This window comes from Phalangium opilio, unplaced genomic scaffold (genome assembly GCF_054372755.1).
Source record: "Phalangium opilio isolate 3A_F unplaced genomic scaffold, DU_Popi_V2 ptg000017l_1, whole genome shotgun sequence".
Lineage (NCBI taxonomy): Eukaryota > Metazoa > Arthropoda > Arachnida > Opiliones > Phalangiidae > Phalangium > Phalangium opilio.
The window spans coordinates 7638036-7659256 of record NW_028324151.1 but is presented as its reverse complement, the minus strand read 5'-3'; the positions used below and the strand labels follow the sequence as shown (position 1 = coordinate 7659256).

Below are 21221 nucleotides of genomic sequence, written 5' to 3'. Positions count from 1 at the left end.
TTTTGGACTTTCATTTTCCTATTTAGTCTGTACCAAGAAGTGATATCTAGTTTATTAGGGAGAAGGTATAAATTCGCCACATTATGCTAGCTTTATCACCAGTCCAAACGTATAGTAGGTCCGGAGTTAATCCCCGCCTCTAAATTACAACCAGAATCTCATTTGTTCTTGAAAACTCACGTCAGCGCGATGCGAATGACGAAAATTACGCATTTTCCGACTGAGGAGAGGCGAAATAGCCCGGCCTCCTTTTACGTCCCCCCTTGTATTTTGAAAGGGGGACTGGGACTATGGCGCGCGAATACTTAAGCATCTTTTACCTTCTCCCTAGTAAACTAGATATCGCTTCTTGGTTTGCTTTACTAAGCCTTTAACAGCGCCTCGCCAGGCAATCATCGCTTTACCTCGAATCTATGACCTTCCTACGTCACTTCATGACAAGCTCCAGCTTGTAGCCAGTGACAAACTTTTGGAACATATCTTAAAGAACTTATGTTTACAGGGATATCCCATATATTGCAAGGTTTAATATTTTTCTTTATATTTTTGTGTTTAGAATAAACGGCGTGTTGGTTTTTTTTTCTACCGGATATGACTTGAATGAATGAAGAGAGTACGATTCGACGATAAAACCGAAATAATCATGGACCAGGGAAGCACGGGAAAATACAGATCGAGGAGTCTACCTCGAAATAAGAGAAGAGTTCAATACAAGGAAGAATTGGAAGAAAAGGCTAGGGCCCTGAGGGAACACTCCATCTTGCAAAGTCAAGATTACGTTATGTTTTACAACAATTACTATAACAGGTGAAGTACGGTAGGGTCGCCCCATGTCCCATTAGCCTTAATCAATAAGCTTCGATTAACTTTTAATAATTGGCTCGCGGAGTAACGCCGGTGTAAAGCGAACTTAATAGAGAATTCCATTGGACTACTCGGGGCAACCTCGGATTGCTCTGAAAGGTTTTGTGTTCCATCGTTTGGTCACTTCTCCTCGGATTCACGTCATCCATTGGTCGCTCGCTCGGTCCGATTTCTGCTTGGTACCAATTTGTATTAAAAGACAGATAATACCGTTTTCCATTGGCATTTCTAATTGAGTAGTTTTATCGGATTGAGAATGAAAGTCGCCTTAAAATTGCATTAAGTGCATCTATGTCTAGTGTAATATTGCTCAATGGTGGCAGACTGCTAGCAGCCAATGGAAAACGGTATCAGTACGAATTGCTCGGTGAATCAGCGTAGACATTTTGTCGAAAAAAAAAAACTGATGTTATATAATACCGCTCCGGTAATTACACGTATTTTTCTTCAAGATCGAACTGAAAATGATCTTATTGAGCACTTTTTGTCGGATTTGATGGAGAAATAGAGAAAACCGCGAGCGATCTCGGAGCACTCCAATGGAATTCACTATAAGATTTCTCAAAGAAAGTGGTCGAAATATTCTCAAAAGTCAATAAGGACACGTAATGGCTCTATGTCACGAGGTTGACCATTGGGAAAAGTACAGTTGATCCAAAACATTTTACGTTCATTTGATTGGGAAAAGAAAGGTGCATAGAATATTTAGTTGAGAGTTGACAGACATGGTAGAGTTAACTCCTAGGTCATCAGAATTGATTTAATAAACAGTAAAGGTATTTCCAATTCCCCTTTAACGGCATTTACTATATGGAAAACATATTTAAGGGGGGTAGGCGAGCGTAACTAATATATTGCAACGCAATTTAACCTTGAAGACCTCTACGATGGCAAGGTCAATCTTTCTACCCGGCCGCTTTTCGGGTCCCCAAGGCCCTACTGGTCACTTTCTATATCAACGGCGATCTATTCTTCCCGGGCATCAAAGTGTCCATTCGACGAGGGAAGGACTTTCACTCGTTCGGGGCTTTGTGCGATTATTTGACCCAAAGGTTAAAGGTCACGTACGGGGTTCGTTACATATTCAACCTACGTGGAAAGATAATCAAGAGGCTAGAGGAACTCCAAGACGGAGATTCCTACGTCGTATCTTCCAACAGACTCTTCCAGGTTAGTTTTTGTATTCTACCGCTTTGCTTTTTGGTATTGTCAGGGATAGATTTAATTTTAGTAGTAGGAATGGAGAACGTTAGTATTTACTTCATTCCGACTCATAGCCCAGAATAGAGCCCCTCCCTCCAACACGTAACGAAAAGTCTAAATTATCTTATTGGCTCACTTAAACTACGTTTTGATGACGTTTCTGACGGGGACGGCGAAAAAGACGTAATTCCTTTTTACCTCCGTCGCTATGACCCGCCTCTTCTTTCATACACCCCCGTCCCGTGGAAGGGGGTCCGGGACTTTGATGCGCGCCCACAATACTCTGTTCTCCATTCCTACTTTTAAAATTAAATCTATACCCGGTTTTGTAAATATATGATTTTCTAGTCAAATTTTATTCTAATGTCTTATCCAATTTTATCTTCCTTGCTCAGGACATAGCGTACGGAGTATCGGCCCGTATGCGGACAGCTTATACGGGCGGCAGACCGACTCTCTTACGCGAGGACGACCTCAGACTATTGCGTCCCGTGACCCCGGTCCACTTAAGGCGACCGGTGGTTAACCGCATTGGAAGGTACTCGGACCAGAGTGGAGTTTACAACAGTCGTGGTTCGGACCTATCAATAAGAAGCAGGGCTTCCTTAAACGAGTATCCAGCCGCTTACAAAGAGGGTAGAATTCTGACCGTGGTCAACGGGAATCACCATGAAATTAGGAGCAGAGTTTTACTCAATTTGAGGACAACTAAAAACTTCGAAGGAGTACTCAAGGATTTAGGACAAGCTATAAGATTGGATCATCCAACTAGAATGTACACGCCATGGGGTCAAGAGGTAAGAAGTTGAACTATGACCTTTAATACTGTATAATCAAAAGTATGGATGGTATTCTTGTATTAACCTTTGAAATATAGTTTAGATAGAATATTTTCTCGCATTTTAGAACCAAGAACGTTTTAATTTAAATTACCATGTGTTTATTTACTTTATGTAGTAGTGGTTTAAAACTTAAGCTGGCTTACAAACTATAACGTAACGGTACAACGCACGACAACGTACAGCGGTTGAAATATATCTACAGGCGTAGGTAGAAAATAAGAGAGAGAAAATACTCCAAAATGGAAACTTCCCCGAAACGCTATAATTCCAAACATATTAGAACACTTGTACAAGAAAAAGGAACGCAAAAATTCGCGTGACTAATTCTTCAAAGCTCTTTTGAAAGAGCTTACGTAAAAATATTAGTTTCGTAAACACACTCTTAACAAAAAGACGAAGAGAAAGCATACAGGGTGTTCCCAAAAAGGGTGGTAGCACCGAAGTAAAGAGGGTTTATATGGACGATTTCGAGTTGAAAATATTCGAAGACATTTTGTGGTCAGGGCCATAACACTGTTTTAGAGTTATGATTGGAGTATTTTACGGATAACCACTTAATTAAATTAGTATTATATTTCCGCTTCTTACTTTAAGGGATACTTCGGACTAGAATTTTTTACTCTTTTCAATCAAAAGAGCGTATAAAATAATGAATATATCAATTGGAACCATGTTTCTATTTACAATATTAACGAAGATACGCGCAATTAAGTTTCCGTAGTCTAGACTTCTCCGCGAAGCACTAGGAACTACCCCTATTGGACGACGGATTCGTCCAACAGGGTACTCCCAGTGCTTCTCGGAGAAGCCTAACGCGTAGTGTCCATTACGCGCCATTACTTAAACTTAATTGCTTGTATCTTCTTTAATATTGTAAATAGAATCATGGTTCCAATTGATATATTCATTATTTTACACTCTCAAAAGTCTAGCTCATAGTATCTCTTTAAATTTAAGGTGCCATCCATAAAACATTAATAACCATGGCCCTTATGGCAAAATGTCATAGAAGCTACATTTTGGACTCAAAATTGCCCATAGAACCCATTAAATTTGGATCCTACCACCATTTTTTGTAGCACCCTGTATATAAAAAATAAAAATGTATCAATCAATGACTATAAAACACACCCGTAAACGGAGAGTATATTCCCATAGCGGATATTCATAATAACGATGATTTTTATGCAGTTTTTATTGTTATTTATTTATTTATTATTTTTTTTGGAGAAATACGGGTCTCTAGGGTCTCTATAAATCACGTTCTGCACGATCGGGATTTCGTCGAATGAATAAACTATGAATCAATTTTTAAGGGCCTATTCTTTCATTACTATAAAATGGCAAAAATAAAGAGTGGGAAAAGCCTAAACTAGGACTAAATACGGTCGTTTTGTAGACCATCAACTTGTAAATGTAATTTCGTCAAGAAAGTGTATAAAGAGTTTTATCTTAAAGCCTAAGGGAAACTCATGGATATAATTTTTCATTTTTTAATCGAAAGGCCGTATAAAATAATGAATATATTAATTACAAGCATGTTTCTATCTACAATATTAAAGATGGTACAAGCAATTAAGTTTCCCCAATGGACACTACGCGTTAGGCTTTCCCACGAAGCACTGGGAAGTACCCCTTTTGGACGAATCTGTCAGGTGGTAGGTACTAGGCGTCCAATAGGCGAACTTGCTTCACGGAGAAGACTAACACTGCTTGCAATATACAGAAAGCTGCAGTTATGTAAGCACGGAAATAAGTACGGGTCAGAGGATATTATACGATAACGTTTGAGAAAACTGGATATTTGATTGATAAGCCGTTTAGATTTTTAGAGATATTTTAACGATTCGTTCTTGAAATGGAAAACAACAGTCTCTAATTTTTACGTCTGGAGAGGTAGATTTAACCTTAACCATATTTAACCTTAAATGTATACGAAATAAGTCATAGTTTCAATACCCCTTTAGATTTGAGCCTATAATCAAAAGCCACTCTTAATAAAATGGGATACGAATCGCTTTCTTGTAGAGTCGTTTCTAAATAACTCCAGAGGAGATTTATCGAAAGGAAATTACCAATACCAAATAAGCTGAACTCCTTTCTGATAACATCCAACCCTAAAGGTGCGTTTTCAAAGGAGCGTGTTGAGGGTAAAAATCGAGCGGGTGCGAGAAAAAATTAAAAATTCTCGCACCCGCTCCGCGAGCAACCGTTTTCATTAAAGCGATATTTTTTGCGGGTGCGAGTAAAAGCCGCGAGCGAGGAAAAAAATCGCTACCCGCTCCGATCAGATTCAATTAGATATTCTCGCTAAGCGTTTTTCTTTCTCGCTTAATGTTTGTGATGTCATATTTTTCGTAGCCAATAGGAGCGTCGAAAACTTTGGCGCGTGTTTTAAGTGCAGCGCGAGATTTGAAAGGCTACGTTTTAAGCCTAATTATTACCAGTTTTAGAACTGAATATAAAAATGGGTAAAAAATCCTTAATAAACGAAAATTTAAAACTAATTCGAGCTGAGAACAAAAGAGTATTAGATGAAAAAAAAGAAAAATTAATAGATTTAGTTAGAGAAAGAGATGTTATATGGAACAGGAAACTTGTGGCTTATCGCCACACTGATTTGAAAGAGAATAAATGGATGGAAGTAGCGACGAAAATGCAGATGAATAGTAAGCCTTGTTGAGATATAGGTGCTTTTCTTCAGCTAAAATGTTCATTATTTAGAAAGCGAATGTAAAAAAATGTGGAAGAACCTGGTGGATCATTTTCGTAATACATTTTACGCAGTAACCACAACAAAAAGTGGTCAAGAATTTGATGAGACCCAAGCGGATAGAATAAAGTGGGCTTACTTTAAGCCGCTTCTTTTTTTGAAAGATGTGCTTGCGCGAAGAGAGTATGTAAATATTTCTCATTGTCGCAACTTCAATTATGAAAATATATATTTAAATGACGTAGAACTTCTTCAAACTTCGACGAAAATCAAAAACAAGGGGAGAATGATGTTTCTACATCCCCAAAATGTGACGATAAAGAAAATGACGTGGATGAAATGGTATTTTGCGCAACTTTAGTAAAACATTCAGTTACACAAATGAAACTAACTTCATTCGTGTGAATAAGGTGATAGAGGCAGGCGGAAAAGAATTTACGGTGAAAGATTTTGAAGGTTTTGCCGATGATAAAGACCAAGGTCCATCAAATGAGAGTGAAGAAATTAGACGAAACGATAAAAAACGTAAAAGGGACAGCTCTGAGGTGGACGAGAGAAAAGCACCCCAATCTCTAAAAAAACGAAGTACTACACATGAAATATTCTTGAATCAAATGGCAGAATTAAATAGGTACGACTTCGGAAACTGTGCGTGTGTTTACTTCTTTCTAAATTATAATTACTGATCGTCAAATACAGGGAACTGCAAACATCGCAAGATGATAGTGCAATTTTTGGTGATTTAGTTGCCACGATGATGAGGAAGGTTTCACCAAACTTCGTAAATGATTGCCAAATAGAAGTTATGAAACTAATCAATTCGTTTGCCAAAGGTAACCCCATCAGTGTGGACACCCATAGTTATTTTTAATGCAAATTATTGTTATGTAAACATATTTTGAGTTATTAAATTATAATCATTTTAATTGTATTAAAGTTCGTCGGGTTTTTTCACTCCTTTCATTTCCCATTGCCAACTAACTTGCCCCGCAGGAGAAGAAAAATAATTGGCAAATGTTTTTCGAACATTGTTGGCTTCGTACTTGAAATTTTTGGATGCAGTTGGTTCCAACTTACGAAAACCAAATGCTGGGTTTTCTTCTAAATTTTTCGCCCATAGTCCTTCCTTGAGGGATCCATCCTTATTAATAGAATCGGCAAAGTCTACTGGGCAATAACACTTGTCTTCATCTTCTAGATCTTTTTCTACTTCAATTAAATAATTGTGCAGCACGACACACGCCTTTACTATTTTGTCTGCATTTTGTGGCTTAAACATGATGGGCTTTCTGAAAACTCTCCACCTAGTGGCAAGCATTCCAAATGCATTTTCACTGCATCTTCTGTGAAAAAAAAAATTAATGGTGAAAAAGGGGCAAGCAAATTTCCACTTCACTATACGGAAACACCAAGGTTTTGTCACTGGAAGTGGTTTTTTAAATGAAACAGCGAATTCAGATAAATAATGAAATGTAACCTTGCTCTGCTTAAACGATAATTGAAAATGCGGTGAGAGTTCTCAAGATCATCCGATGAAAAGGGTCTCATAAAATTTGGAAGAAGCTGGAAAGCTTCGTCTCCCAAGAGAACGTGAGGCGTGGTTATGTTGGTTTTTGGAAGCCTCCTAGGTTCAGGAAATTCTACTGTTCCATTTTGAACTGCCTGACCAAAGGCGGAACCTTTAAACAGTCCTCCATCAGAATGAGAACCAAAACCTCCAACATCGACAACGATGAAACGATAATGGGCGTCAACAGTTGCCATCAACACTATGGAGTTGAAGCCCTGAAATAAATAAGATTTTATTTTAATTACATTTTGTTGCATCATTTGAAATAACCACCTTGTAATTGTGATATAAAGTTCCAGACTTTGAGGGCTGTTGAATCATTACGTGTTTCCCGTCAACTGCTCCTGCACAGTTGGGGTAATTCCATTTGTTGCGGAAACCTTTTTCAACTTCCTCAAAGTCAGATCGTAAAGGTTTCTGAAAATTAAATACAGATGAGAAATGTTTTTAGTTTAAGAAATTAACATACCTTCAGATAAATTGGCTGCAAAACTTCCCATAGCGCTGCACATGTTTTGCGAATAATCTTATGGGCAGTAGTCTTTCCAACTCGAAATTGGTAAGAAATCGAAGCCAAACTATTCCCAGTTGCCAAAAACCTGTAGTACATAAAATCTTTCCTTCTTCCATGTGATATATTTAAGATATTTGAAATATTACCTTAATGTCAAGGCGAGACGTAACCCAGGTTCTAAGGGTTCTCGAGAAACAGGGTATTTTTTTAATTTATCTTTCACAAACTCAAGCAACTTGTCAAAGTTTTCAGGACTCATACGAGTGAAATTTGAAAACTTGTCATGATCATACTTTCTCATTTTATGCATCTAAATAAATATTAATCCAATCAATTTAGGGCGTAAGACTTGACTTGCAAGTTTCCCAATTTTTGGTACATTGGACAACCAAATTTCTGTTTCTTAGCGTTCTTTGAAGATTACTGCAACTGCGTTTAACAAAAATCACTTACCAGTGTTCCATAATCCCCTTCAGAATCTCGGGCACGCCATATAGGATGGACCCACCAGCGTTTGGTGCGGTATACTTTTTTTCCAGTTCCAAAATTATGCATATAATATAACTGCATCATTAGCATTTTCTTACGGATTATTAAACAACGACGCCGACTCTTTGTAACCGCCATTTTTAAAAATGACCAATTATTGAAAAATTAGGCTTAACGATCTCGCTATGCACGTTTATCGCGCGCATGAAAACGGTTGAAAAAAAAGTATCGCTAGCGCAAGCGATAGCGAGAAAAAGAAAATTTCTTGGCGAGAAAAAAAAAATCGCGCGGTCCGTTCCTCGCTAAAAAATACCCTCAACACGCTCCTTTGAAAACGCACCTTTATAACAACAGGAGAGTCTAATGACGCTAGAAATGTATCAATCGAAAAAAAAAAATCGATTTTCAAAACAACGTTTTAAAAATTGCATAGAAGAAGAAATTAGAAGAAATATCGCAGTTTTTCCGAGATTTAGACCAAATATACCTATTTTTTACAGTTATGCCGTTTTAAACGGAATAATTTAATGTAGCGAGAAGGAATAATTCTTCAAAAGTGCAATAAATGGCAGTTTCCTCTCCTATTCCGCAATGAAAGCATAAGCAACCAATGGAAAAAAATATTACCATAAAATTGCAATAACAGCACGTAAAATCTACCCACGTTCCGAGGGGCCAGTCGTTTAGCGAGATCAGTGTACACGCTGGACTAGAAAGATAGCGTGTAATCTTTAAAAGCAATACATTGCTAAATTGATGTGTCGGTTTACAGGTAATCTGCGAGTGATTAGCCCCTCGATCTAGGCTAAGCCTTAGCTCCTGAGAGAGAGAAAGAAAGAGAGAGGAAAAACAGGCTTGTATCTATGTACCAAATGATATTTCAACCTGATTCGGATTTCAGACTGTGCATTGAAAAAGAGTTTTGGAATTTTAGACAAAAATTTCGGCTTATGAGGCGTGTTTCTCGATCTAGATACTACCCTTCCAATTTAATTTTGGCTCTCAATTCCCTGCACCAGAAATAAAATAACTCGAAATTATGAAATTTCAAAAAATTAGGAAATATTCATAGCTTAGCAAGTGCAACCAGAAGTATATAATACTTATCTTCGAGAGATGTGTCCCACCACAAAGCGGGGTACTTGTAACATGATTCTTCCCAATATCATTTTACATTTGAAGCAAGGTTACTAAACCGAATCAATCATAGGCGATAAATAGTTCCCTTATCATTACTCTATTAGCATTTAACTATTTGCCAAGGCGCATGCGCTTGTAGAATTTTGTCCCACGTCAAGGTTTGTGGTTTGATTGCTGAGGATTTATTACCAAAAAGTTATAGAATTCACCCTAGCACGGTGTGATGCCCGTCTGAAATTTGATAAGCAGGAGAGCGAACAAAAAGGGATCCCTCGCCTGGGAAGAATCATGTTACATAATAACTAAAGTATTAAGAGGATACAGAGTGCCATCCTTCTTCTATTATCCCCTTCTGATACAACATTCTGCTGACTATACAGTGATTTTCATAACTTTGGTTTAAATGAAACAGCGAAACGTGCACCTTGATCTTTTTCTGGAAAATAGAATTCAGTAATCACCCCGATTCAGAATCAGAAGATGACCCCAAAACGGAGGTACACCAGACGAGGTCGCGCAATTTCGCCTAGATACTTTCTAGGTAATTTGATTCCCAATGCTGCCGCCCCCTTCACATAAACGTAACCTCGTTTTTACCTCTCAAATTTTGTCTTTCGCTTTCAGTCTCTGGAATCCCAAACATTATAAAAGTGAAGCCTACCTGCGTGGGTACATATTATAGAAAACAATTTAGGATAGGGCTTTTGGGACTAACTCTTTTCCACTTTTGACGTGCTTGATAACATAAACACGGCAGAATATTTCACGTGTACGCCAGGCATGCCGGGAATTGAGGTCACACAAACCTACAAAGCTATACTCTAGATATAAGGGACGAGGAATATATAGATTTCTTCTACTTGGGAATCTTTAAAAAGGATAGAGCGGGTCCAGTGGATCCCCTACAAGGGGACTTTCCTCCCGAACTCCGGGTTTGGCTTGGCAAAGGCATTTGTGGGCGGGATTTATACATGCACGTATAAATCCCGCCCACAAATGCCTCTAGCTTTGCCAAATCAAAACTGGAATTCGTAAGGAAAGTCAACTTGTAGGGAATCCACTGGAGCTTTAGGGACCATAGACTCCACACCATCTGATTGAAGGTAAAAGGAAGGGCTAGAAACTTCGTTAAACCGCAGCTTCTCCTTCCACGCATCTCATTGGTTTTTCACATATGATGTTATCATAAGTTTATAAGATATGTTCCATAAGTGTGTCACTCGTTAATGAGAGCTTGTCATGAAGTGACGTAGGTGAAACGTCATAGATTCTCGTAAAGCGACGCCTGGTGAGGCGCTGCCAAAGGCTTAGTACAGACTAAATAGGAGGATGGACTGCAAAACCGAGTGTAGTCAGTTCTCGCGTCGTTCTTGAACTAGCTCTCATTAAGCCTCTAGCATTACGAAGTATAGGTAGTGACATACTTATGGAACATATCTTATAAACTTATGTGTTATTTGATAACTATATAAAGAAAGACTAATTTTGCGAAGAAAAACTCATGGTAATGATTTAGTACTTTATTAGATGTAAAATTTTCTAATAAATACAACAAGCGGAAAGCTTTCGACCCAAGGGTCTTCATCAGTCCAATTTTATTAGAAAATTTTACATCTTTACTAAATCATTACCATGAGTTTTTCTTCGCAAAATTAGTCTTTCTTTATATAATTTTTTTACCATGGCAAAAGAAAAGTTTAATATTTATTTGAAAACTGTTGCGGCGCCCATAGGTCGCAAGCTGCATCGATATCACGTGATTTCTAAGCTCAAATCAGGTGACGGTTTCTTCTTTAATTCAAGCAGAAATGTCCAGAAAATGGCCTGTTAAAGATTCCAAGTAGAAGAAATCTATGTATTTCTAACTGGACCCATGCTGGACCGATAAAGGCTAAATTACGAGATGCATTTATACGGGATCCGCCATAAGCCGTCGCCGTGCCTTAGTTATTGGCTGACATTTCATATCAGTATATACCGCTCCGTATCCTCGACAGAACAAATTTGGGGAATGTGTTCTTTGGGCGATTTTGAGTCGAAAATGTAACTTCTATCTCCATTTTGCAGTCCGGGGCACTGTTTCCGAGTTAAGATTGGTCAAAGTATTTTACGGATAACCCCTTAAATTTAATTAAGAAACTGATTTAGACAATGATTTCTAATTCAATTAAGGGGTCATCCCTAAAATACTTTGACCAATATTAACTTGAAAACAGTGTCCCTTGTGGCAAAATGGAGATAGAAGGAAGTTACATTTTCGACTCAAAATTGATTTCCCAAAGAACATAACCCCTTAATTTATGGTGTGCAGACTTTTCAGAAACACCCTGTATACCTCAAATAAAATAAGATTTCTATACTCTCTCTCTGGCCACCATTGTTAAAAGAGAGACAAAAGCCTGTACCAGTAACCGCGGTACAAGTCAGTTCTAATTAATCGAATTAGGGCTAAGAAAAATTACCCAAATAAAAAAAACGTGTCCATTATTAATGAAAAACAATTATACTTCTTAATTCGAAAGAAGTGATAATTGACTTTTAGCGTTTTGGGCCACGCGCGGTTTATATGTATATCTATAGCCAAGGTTTTATTAGATTATAGAGTCGAGTCTGGCGTCCAAATGCTCTGATAATTAATAAGGTAAAGGTTCATAGGCTGCAGTGGCTGGCCTTTTCCACGACGACAATTTGACCCAAATTTCTCGACTCATCATAAATAACAACATATAGAAATCTTCCCTCCCAGTCGCGCGTATAGTCAGTCCAGTCCACACACCCCAAAAACTAATTAAGGTTAAAGGGCGTTTGAAAATTATAATATACTGTATAGCGGTCAAGTCGATATTAGCATAAAACAGAATGTATATAGGTATTATTCCAAATTATCAAATTTCAGGGATATTAATATTAAAACGCGGTCTAGTACCTGTAAACTATAAAGGCCCTAGGGACACTTTCGTTAAGAAATAAATAAATAATTAATTATTTCTTAAGAGCACTTTTGGATCCAACAATTCTGATAAAAGAATGTTCTTTGGGAGATTTTGAGTATAGAATATGTTCTATCTCCATTTTGCCGTCCGGGGCGCTGTTTTCGAGTTATGATTTGATTAGTGTTTTAGCAGAAGTAAATGAACCGAAGTTACCGGAGTCCTATTGTTTATTCATTAAGCACAAGTTCCTCACAAACCACCATATTTCAACCCCGACGATAGTCTCGCTCCTCTACTCTTTCGAGTCACCAAAATTTTGAAAACGCCACCAAGCGGCCAATGTTCGAGTAACCGGATTTTCCGGGAATTAGTTAGAGTTTTTAAAAATGGCGACTTCTTAGGGATTTGAGGTTTACACTCTTTGAACAACTTTTCGAGTAGATTAAGAAGACTTTTAACATACTATTGTCCAATGTCTGACTTTAGAATTTCAATAAATCTTTCCCGTCTTGAAGTCACAAATTGTCGATTAATATTTGAAAGGTATTTCAAAAGATCATCCGCTTTGTTTTCATCCATTATCAAACGTAAGCCTAGGGCCTAGGCTCCTAAGATAGAAGCAGACGCCTATTTCTGAAACAACGACTATTTATTCATACTAACGATATTGCGCGGATTTGTAACCAAGCTGTAACTATGGTCTTTGGTGCCAGCGTTAAATTTCGAGACGATTCAGGTAGAGGTACAGCTACCTTGATTTTTACTACCCCCACGTTATGGAAAACGCATTATACAAATTTTGCCCTCTCCGGTAACTTCGGTTCATTTACTTCTGTGCACAGTTATAATTCGTTAATATTTCAACAAACTGCACGGTTGATATTAGTAACACCAAATGGGAATTTTAAAAATGGTATGGTTGAATTCCTCAAGGTCGGTTACGCATTAAATTAAACCAGGGATAGATTTAATTTTAGAAGTAGGAATGGAGAACAGAGTAATCTGGGCGCGCGTCAAAGTTCCGGACCCCCTTCCACGGGATGGAGGGGTATGAAAGAAGAGGCGGGTGATAGCGACAGATATAAAAAGGAATTACGCATTTTTCTCCGTCCCCGTCAGCAACGTCATCAAAACGTAGTTTAAGTGAGCCAATAAGATAATTTAAACTTTCCGTTACGTGTTGGTGGGAGGGGCTCTATACTGGGCTATGAGTCGGACTGAAGTAAACACTAACCGTTCTCCATTCCTACTTCTAAAATTAAATCTATCCCTGATTAAACCTTCTCCTTTCGATCTATCAGAGTTTAAAGGTCATTCACAAGAAATTACTCAAAATTTTACAGAAGAAACGTTTTTTCATTAAACGTACCCCCAAATGATTAATTATTCAAAAAGGCTCTGTTAAAATTATTAACTTGTCCTAGTTTTTATAAAATTGAGTGCAGACTTTCCACGTGGGAGATACTTCTATGTCCTTGAAAGAGCTTTCTAAATGATTATAAGGCGTTTTCAATTCTTTATGAAATTAGAACGGAGTTTGACATAAAGGGTTATCCCAACATAACAATTCGTTTTTTGAGGTTTAGAGTTTGAGCTATACAGATGCCCTTGATGGTCATTTTATGATTGTTTCTCCAAGAAGCTACAGTAAATGTTTGCGGCTACGATTTTTATTATTAATATCATAAGTTTATAAGATATGTACCATAAGTATGACACTTCCTATACTTCGTAATGCTAGAGAGTTTCTGAGAGCTAGTTTGAGAACGACAAGCGAGAATTGAAGTCCTACACTCGGTGGTTAATTTTGCAAGACTTCCACCTTCCTATTTAGTCTGTACTAAGCCTTTAACAGCGCCTCATCAGGCGTCGCTTTACCTCGAATCTATGACCTACGTCACATCATGACAAGCTCCAGTTTGTAACCAGCGACAAACTTATGCAACATATCTTATGAACTTATAGAGACGTCTAACGGTCCGATCTAGAAGGTTGTCACGTGGTGGCGAGTCATGTCTCAAACAAAAACTATTCACCCGATAAAAATGGACTTGTTTTCTCAGTACTCTAGTATACTATTACTATTATTATTAAAGGCAAAAATGTTTTCGGATAAATGCCAATAAATTATTGGCAATGATTGACGTATTTAGTTCTCCGCGTTTTTATCTAAGTTTAACTCTTCCACGCCGTGCTCAAAACGCAGGGTCATAGTATCTCGTCTTCTATTGACTATCTGTCCTCACTATCGAACTATATATAGTAAATTTGCATAAGGGAAGATAACTAAAACAATAAAGGGAGTGGAAAGGAAGTCGAAGGTAACAAAAGCGACAACTTGTTATTAGCGAAATTGGAAAATAAGATTGTTTAACATGGCCTAAGAAAGGTGAATATAATACATCTTCTTATAGTCAAGATTTCTACTCCCTTCAAAGGGGTTCTTTCGTAGACCTATTTCCCCCATAGAGTAATTTATTTCTCATACATTTCAACGTTATAACCCTCTACCTCTTAACTTAGCGATCTCCCCCCCCTTCTGGGGGCAAATAGTATTCTCTATTACAAAGTTTCCCCCAAACGCAGGGATATACAGTTCACTCCCCCTCTCTACCGAAGTTACTCTATTGAATTCTCAAATCCAACTTATTCCCGATGCATGTGCCAAGGCTTAAAGCGAGATTTATAACTAACGAATCAGTTCAAAATTATTCTCAGAAGCAAACGTCGCAACATTTTGACCCCGATTTATCAGTTAAAATCGCACGATAAGCCTCTGCACAAGCAACAATAGAGCTATTTCAGATGGGGTAATGGCTACGTCACCAATGCTATTTGCCCATAGAGAAAACCCTCATAATATGGCCGCCCTACACTCAAAGGCAGGCCCAATTTTCGTAGCAGACGAAATTTTTCCCCCACTGAAATAGCTCTATGTGTATATTTATTGAAACTAAAATGTTCGCATTTAAAAATCCTTTCCCCTTTTTGACATAGGTACTAAGCTTTTCCCAACTAAAAAACGATTTCGGGGACGTGGAAACTTTCTACTTGGATGACATCGATAACAGGGCTGCCGTACTAGTTCGTTCCCCGCCACCACCTTTACCTCCCATCTCCACGAGGAGTCCCGAACCAGAAGACGTTAACAGCGTCAAAAATAACTTCGAAAATCTGCGAAATAGGCCTAATTTTTCTGACACGGAAACTAAGCCTAAATTCGTGGAACGCAGGGCTTCCATTTCAACCAAGCCCCAATTATCTCGTTACGAAAGTGCTCCCAACTTATTAAATCGTAAGTGTTTATGATAATAGTAATTAAAAATAACTTACGGGGGTGTTGTTAATCACAAAATTAACGATTTATTTACAATTCCAAGAACAAGATGACGATGATGAAAAAGAAACCGAAACTTTAGAAAACGCGACTGTCACTACAAAAGCGGCGGCGGACGAAACTACGACTGTGGCGCCCGCTAGTGAAGACCCCAGCAACGAAAATTCGACTTAACCTTTTTGTTACGTCATTATGACGTCAACATAGTTCCCTAAATTCAAATTAGGATTTACCACGCCCGATTTTCAAATAAATATTTCCAAAATGTATTTTACAATAATAAATAAGTACTTTCACCCGTAAATCTTAAAAGCTTTCGATAAAATGCTTCATTTTATTTCGTGAATGCTTCATGAAATAGATTTTAAACAATTTTACATTTAATATTTCGTTATTTCTTATCTTATCCACATATTACAGTTAATTTCAAACTTTGGAAAAACAAAAGATGGCGTCAGGCGGTGCAGCTTTGATTTGCGGAATTATTTCCTTGAAGAATTTCATTTTCAGCTTCAATTAAAAGCAATGTAAATAATAAAAGAACCGGGATGGTGCGAGTAATTAGAAGAATCTTAAAGGAAAAGTGCAACAACATAACATTATACCTTAAAAGAACGGCCTTTTTCTAAATATAAAAGTCGCCTAAGGAAATATATTAGAAAAAATAAAGGTTCTCTTATTGCAAAATAATTAATTAGCATCTAATTAGTCTTTAAAAACGCGGACTACAGCGTCGCCATTTTGGTTTAGTGGCGTCTGCTAGCCAGAACCTATTACCCCTACAGTAACAGGATTGGTTGAATTCTCACAGGCTGAGAGAGGGGTAAAGGTAAAAGGTTTCGGGTTAGCAGACGGCACTAAACCGTTTTTAAGACTAAATAAATTCTAATTATTTGGTAAGAGATCATTACTTTTTCCATTTATAAATAGAAAAAGGCTGTTCTTTTAACGTATAATGTTATGATAGTTGTGCTTTTCCTTTAAACTTATATTTCATTTTTTTGGTTTTGAATTTCAATGAATTATGTTTATTTGAAACTTTATAAGTGATGGAAGATCGTGGATGAAGAGATTAAAGATGACTGAATGAAAAGTTAGAGATGAAGAAAGATGAACTGCTTTCTAATATTTAGAAATTTTCTAATTCTCATTTCAATAATTTCATTATTATAAATCATTTTTCTGTATTCACAATTCGTTAAGGTTTTTTCAAACCCATTTCATTAGTTTTTCAATTCATTCTAATTGTTTTTCAATTCATTTAAATTGTTCTTTCAATCCATTTCAATTTTTTTAACTCATTTCAACTGTTTTTTCAACACATTTCAATTGTTTTTCAACGCATTTCAATTGTTCTTTCAATCCATTTCAATTGTTTTTCAACTCATTTCAATTGTTTTTTTCAATTCATTTCAATTGTTTTTCAACTCATTTCAATTGTTTTTTTCAATTCATTTCAATTGTTTTTTTCAATTCATTTCAATTGTTTTTCAATTCATTCTAATTGTTTTTCAACTCATTTCAAGTGTTTTTCAACTCATTTCAATAGTTTTTTTTTCAACTCATTTCAATAGTTTTTTTTTCAATTCATTTCAATTGTTTTTTTCAATTCATTTCAATTGTTTTTTCAACACATTTCAATTGTTTTTTTCAATTCATTTAGTTTGTTTTTTTAACTCATTTCGTCTGTTTTTTCAACACATTTCATTTGTTTTTTTCTTCACCAACACTGAAATTTACACATTTTTCTCTTCGTCACGCGGAACACTACTATTACCGTGTCCTTTGATAAGGTCAGATTTCGTAAAAACGTACATTGGCCTACAAAATCCTGAAAAATGAAATTAGAAAATAAATTTAACTTATAAAACGAACAAACTGTTCCATTTTCTACAGACGCTTTCAAAGACTCCTAATTAAGGAAAAACAAAACAACCACGAAAGAAACCTAGTGATTTACCTTTAGAAGGATGTTTTGGAGCATCAATTACTTCGCAAGTACTGAATCCAATTTCAGAAGATAAAAGATATTCATTAAACTGATCTGGCTTCAATTTAATTTTGTTGAAATTATTGAAAATAGTTTCCTACGTCATAAAAACAATGTTAAACCACATTTTAATTACAATTAAATGTTAAAAAAAAAAAAAGAAAGAACTTACAGTGAGTTTTTTCTTCTTAACGTACGACTTCCAAGGCTGAGCCTCTAAAATTAACTTTCCACCAGGACGAAGTTGGGCGAAAATTCTCTTGAAAGTTCTCTTTAAACCTTCATCCCCGTTATTCAAATGAATCCACTTTGTTAGACTCAAACACAAAATTGTGTTAAACTCCGGCCTCTGCATCTCTAAAAACTCTTCAGACTCCGGAACATAGTTACCCTGAGTTACCAATTAAAATATTAACTTCGAATGAACTAAACAAAGTTAATAATTAATTCGAGGGGTCGGACGTTCGGCATTTTAGTGTACGGGATTTTGAGATTTCAAGATTTTGACAAAGATTTTGAGATTTTGCCCCAGATTTTGAGATTCTGACTCAGATTTTAGAAATCTGGAAATCTAGTCCAAGATTTTAAGATTTCGGGATTTTAAAGGAGATTTTCAGATTTTAAACGCGATTTTCAGATTTCGAAGAAGATTTCGGGATTTTGTTCAGGATTTTCAGATTTTGAAGGAGATTTCGGGCTTTGGAACAAGATTTTCAGATTTTGAAGGAGATTTTCGGATTTCGAGGAGATTTTTGGATTTCGAGGAGATTTTCTGATTTTGATATTTTAGGATGAGATTTCAGGATTTTACGTTAAGATTTCGGGATTTCTAGATTTTAATGTGAGATTTCGGGATTTTAGGTAAAGATTTCGGGATTTTCAGATTTTAAAAGAGGGATTTCGGGATTTTCAGATTTTAAGGTTGGGATTTTGGGATTTCTAGATTTTGACGTGAGATTTTAAAATTTTCAGATTTTGACGTGAGATTTTAAGATTTTTAGATTTTGACGTGAGATTTTAAGATTTTTAGATTTTGACGTGAGATTTCGGGATTTCGAGATAGATTTTAAACAGATTTCAAACGAAGTGTACGGGATTTTGACAAACGTCCGACCCCTCGAATTAATTAGTTAGGAATTTAAATACCTGCACAAAAAATACATTATTTGGAAATTCCACGCAATCTTCCGATTTCTTTGGCAAGACAGATGTAGCGATGGGACCATGACACAAAGCGAGTGAAATGGGGAACTCCTCCTTCTTCTTCCCGTCAACATTGGACTTTATATAATGCCTGACATTTCTTCGAGCCGCTTTAATAAGTTTCTCATCAATATCGAGTCCAATCATCTTCTTGGGTTCAAAATCCCGAGCGATAGTGAGAGTTAAGTGTCCCACATTGCAACCGATATCCAAAACGTCCATTCCTCTAAACCAATCAGTTTTTAACGCCTTTAATCTCGGATCATCAAACTGATGAGGTCCATTTCGATATCCGTAATATCTGTCATAGTTCCCGTGTTGAAACCTTTCATCCTTCTTTCTAAAACTCGGCGCCGTGACTTGAGGCGCTTGTTTTTGCTTGGCACCACCAATTTTTCTGAGAAAAGGTGGTTTACCACTAATTCCAGCGGTACTATCCCCAGTACTTAATTCTCTTTTTTTCCTGTCTTCGGAATTGGAGAAACTCCAACTACGATTTCTTCGAAATTTCATAGGGGATCCTTGAGGGACAACGGGAGATACAATTTTATCAATCGAACGATCGTGAAATGTTCTAATATGATGTTTTCCCGGTGGTGTTGATTCTTTCGCAGTTTCCTTGATAGGTAATACAGTTTCTTTTTTGTCTGAAGTTTCTGTAATTGAATCTATACCATCTAAAGTATTTGGCCTAACGGGGGCTCGCTCTCCTTCAGTTTTTTCATCAGGAATCAAAGTAGTATTCGACTCTAGCAGCTTTTCTCCGCTATTTCTCTTTTTAGGTTTATTCTTTTTCTTCTTTTTATTTTTTGGCGATATTGTCTTGAATTCAATTTCTTCACCAGAGTTTAAATTTAAAGGATCATTTATATTCTGTGGAATTAGGACTTCAATTTGACTGTGATGTCTCGGTGGAGGAGGTACCGGTGAAGAATAAGGAGTGACTTCGTTCATTTTACGATTAATCTCTTCATCTTCCAAACTGGATAAGTTTAAAGGGTCATTTATATTTCCACCCAATAAGAATTTGGTAGGAGGTACAATTATTCCGCCTCTTCTTCTCCGCTTAAATCCGCCGCTTTTATAATCTTGCGGATTACCACTATAAGTGTGTCTTCGTTTATGACCACCTCCACCTCCTCCACCACCTCCACCTTCTTTAATGTTTTTACGATTAAGCCTTTGCTGATTGTTAGGGGCATTTTTGTGATGGTTATTTCGAGACAATGGAGTGTCTGAATAAATTTTTGGTACTTGGAACTTCATTTGACCTTTATGGCGGTTAGAATCATGTTTAAAGTTAATTGGATTATCCACAGAGGTTCCTGAAGCCATATTTTTAATTTCTACAAAAAATTACCTCTTAAGTTTTCAACTCACAATATTATTTTAAATTTAGTTTAAATTAATTAATGGCAAAAAAGGAATATTATACTTACTGGGCTTCGGCCAAAAAAAAATCAGCTGTCAAAACGCAATCGCATGCTTCGAGAGCACGTGTATTTGTTTACTTTTGAAGAAATGGCAATGGTTTCTGGGTAAAATATTCTCTATCCCTGATTGGCTAGGATTCGGGTACACGCGTAATCAAAATGGAGGCCAATTGAGGCGTAAATAAAATGGCCGACAAGGAAAGGAATCGATGGGCCGCGCCGAAAGAATATCGAACTTTTACGGCTAAATGTAGCCCGTTAGATCGCGTAAAACTTAAATCCCGAATAATTCGACCCTCAAGAAACGATTAAAAACAAAATAAAATGTCTACAACACCTCTAAAGCGCGTTGTATTCTCCTATTTGCACTTCCGCTTCGCAATGCTCCTGCTGCGATTTCGACTCTTCCCTTTCTTCGGCAGATTTTTCCTAACGAGAGTTTTCTATGCGAAATATAGGGGGAGATAGAAGAGAGAGGGGGGTATGCTGCCGTAGAAGGAGGGGTGGAAAGAAAGGTGGGTCGCAGTTTGCAGCAGCGCCTCGGCTTGATTTGCTTTTTAGCTCCCCCTTCAATGCTTTCCCCTTAATTTAAACACATTTAACCATGCATTTTAACGTGGAATTGCGATTAATTGATTATTTATTAGCATTGTCTGGTGTTTATTCACGCCCTGGTTGCTGCTGCATGCCCTTGATAATCGCAAACTTTCAAAATCTTAATTGTAACCGCCTTTAACTAAATTAATGTTTAACACATAAGTAAAAGTACTTTATAGTTATTCACTTCATGATTTTGGATGATCTTTTGTCTAAACTGTAAACACTAATGCCAAAAACTTGAATTTCATTACATTTAATTTTTTTTGGCATACTTAATGATGTAATGTAAAATTAAATCCCAAATATTTATTGATTTTGCTCTGTTCTGCGCGACCACAAATCCACAACAAAAATCGCGGGCTTTATGAATTAAACTTATCACGTGACCAA

The 21221-nt window shown here is 36.9% G+C and overlaps 3 protein-coding genes across 3 annotated transcripts; 2 read left to right on the top strand and 1 right to left on the bottom strand.

The window, feature by feature from the left end:
* Window positions 1-562: 562 nt before the first annotated feature.
* LOC149702877 (serine/threonine-protein kinase GA29083-like) lies at window positions 563-15917 on the top strand. Its single transcript, XM_089866796.1, has 5 exons — window positions 563-807; window positions 1743-2034; window positions 2463-2864; window positions 15266-15563; window positions 15649-15917. Exons 1-5 carry the CDS (start codon window positions 605-607, stop codon window positions 15777-15779), a joined length of 1326 nt encoding a protein of 441 aa, XP_089722922.1. The 5' UTR covers window positions 563-604; the 3' UTR covers window positions 15780-15917.
* On the top strand, window positions 5056-6552 carry LOC149702878 (uncharacterized). Its single transcript, XM_089866787.1, has 5 exons — window positions 5056-5578; window positions 5634-5805; window positions 5868-5964; window positions 6033-6253; window positions 6322-6552. The coding sequence occupies exons 1-5, from the start codon at window positions 5377-5379 to the stop codon at window positions 6491-6493; spliced, it is 864 nt and encodes a 287-aa protein (XP_089722913.1). The 5' UTR covers window positions 5056-5376; the 3' UTR covers window positions 6494-6552.
* Window positions 15906-20675, bottom strand: LOC149702876 (7SK snRNA methylphosphate capping enzyme-like). The gene is made up of 5 exons (XM_089866795.1): window positions 20238-20675; window positions 18742-20144; window positions 17768-17986; window positions 17566-17692; window positions 15906-17436 (listed from the first exon to the last, which is right to left on the bottom strand). Exons 2-5 carry the CDS (start codon window positions 20131-20133, stop codon window positions 17342-17344), a joined length of 1833 nt encoding a protein of 610 aa, XP_089722921.1. The 5' UTR covers window positions 20134-20144; window positions 20238-20675; the 3' UTR covers window positions 15906-17341.
* Window positions 20676-21221: the final 546 nt, after the last annotated feature.

Coding starts and splice junctions, on each gene's coding strand:
- LOC149702877 (XM_089866796.1), top strand. CDS start 605: ATGAAGAGAGTACGATTCGACGATAAAACCGAAATAATCATGGACCAG. Junction 808..1,742: donor TACAACAATTACTATAACAG/GTGAAGTACGGT, acceptor TTAACCTTGAAG/ACCTCTACGATGGCAAGGTC. Junction 2,035..2,462: donor CTTCCAACAGACTCTTCCAG/GTTAGTTTTTGT, acceptor TTCCTTGCTCAG/GACATAGCGTACGGAGTATC.
- LOC149702878 (XM_089866787.1), top strand. CDS start 5,377: ATGGGTAAAAAATCCTTAATAAACGAAAATTTAAAACTAATTCGAGCT. Junction 5,579..5,633: donor GACGAAAATGCAGATGAATA/GTAAGCCTTGTT, acceptor TTCATTATTTAG/AAAGCGAATGTAAAAAAATG. Junction 5,806..5,867: donor GATGTGCTTGCGCGAAGAGA/GTATGTAAATAT, acceptor TAAATGACGTAG/AACTTCTTCAAACTTCGACG.
- LOC149702876 (XM_089866795.1), bottom strand. CDS start 20,133: ATGGCTTCAGGAACCTCTGTGGATAATCCAATTAACTTTAAACATGAT. Junction 17,987..18,741: donor ATAATGTATTTTTTGTGCAG/GTATTTAAATTC, acceptor TTGGTAACTCAG/GGTAACTATGTTCCGGAGTC. Junction 17,437..17,565: donor TCCAAAACATCCTTCTAAAG/GTAAATCACTAG, acceptor TTCATTTTTCAG/GATTTTGTAGGCCAATGTAC.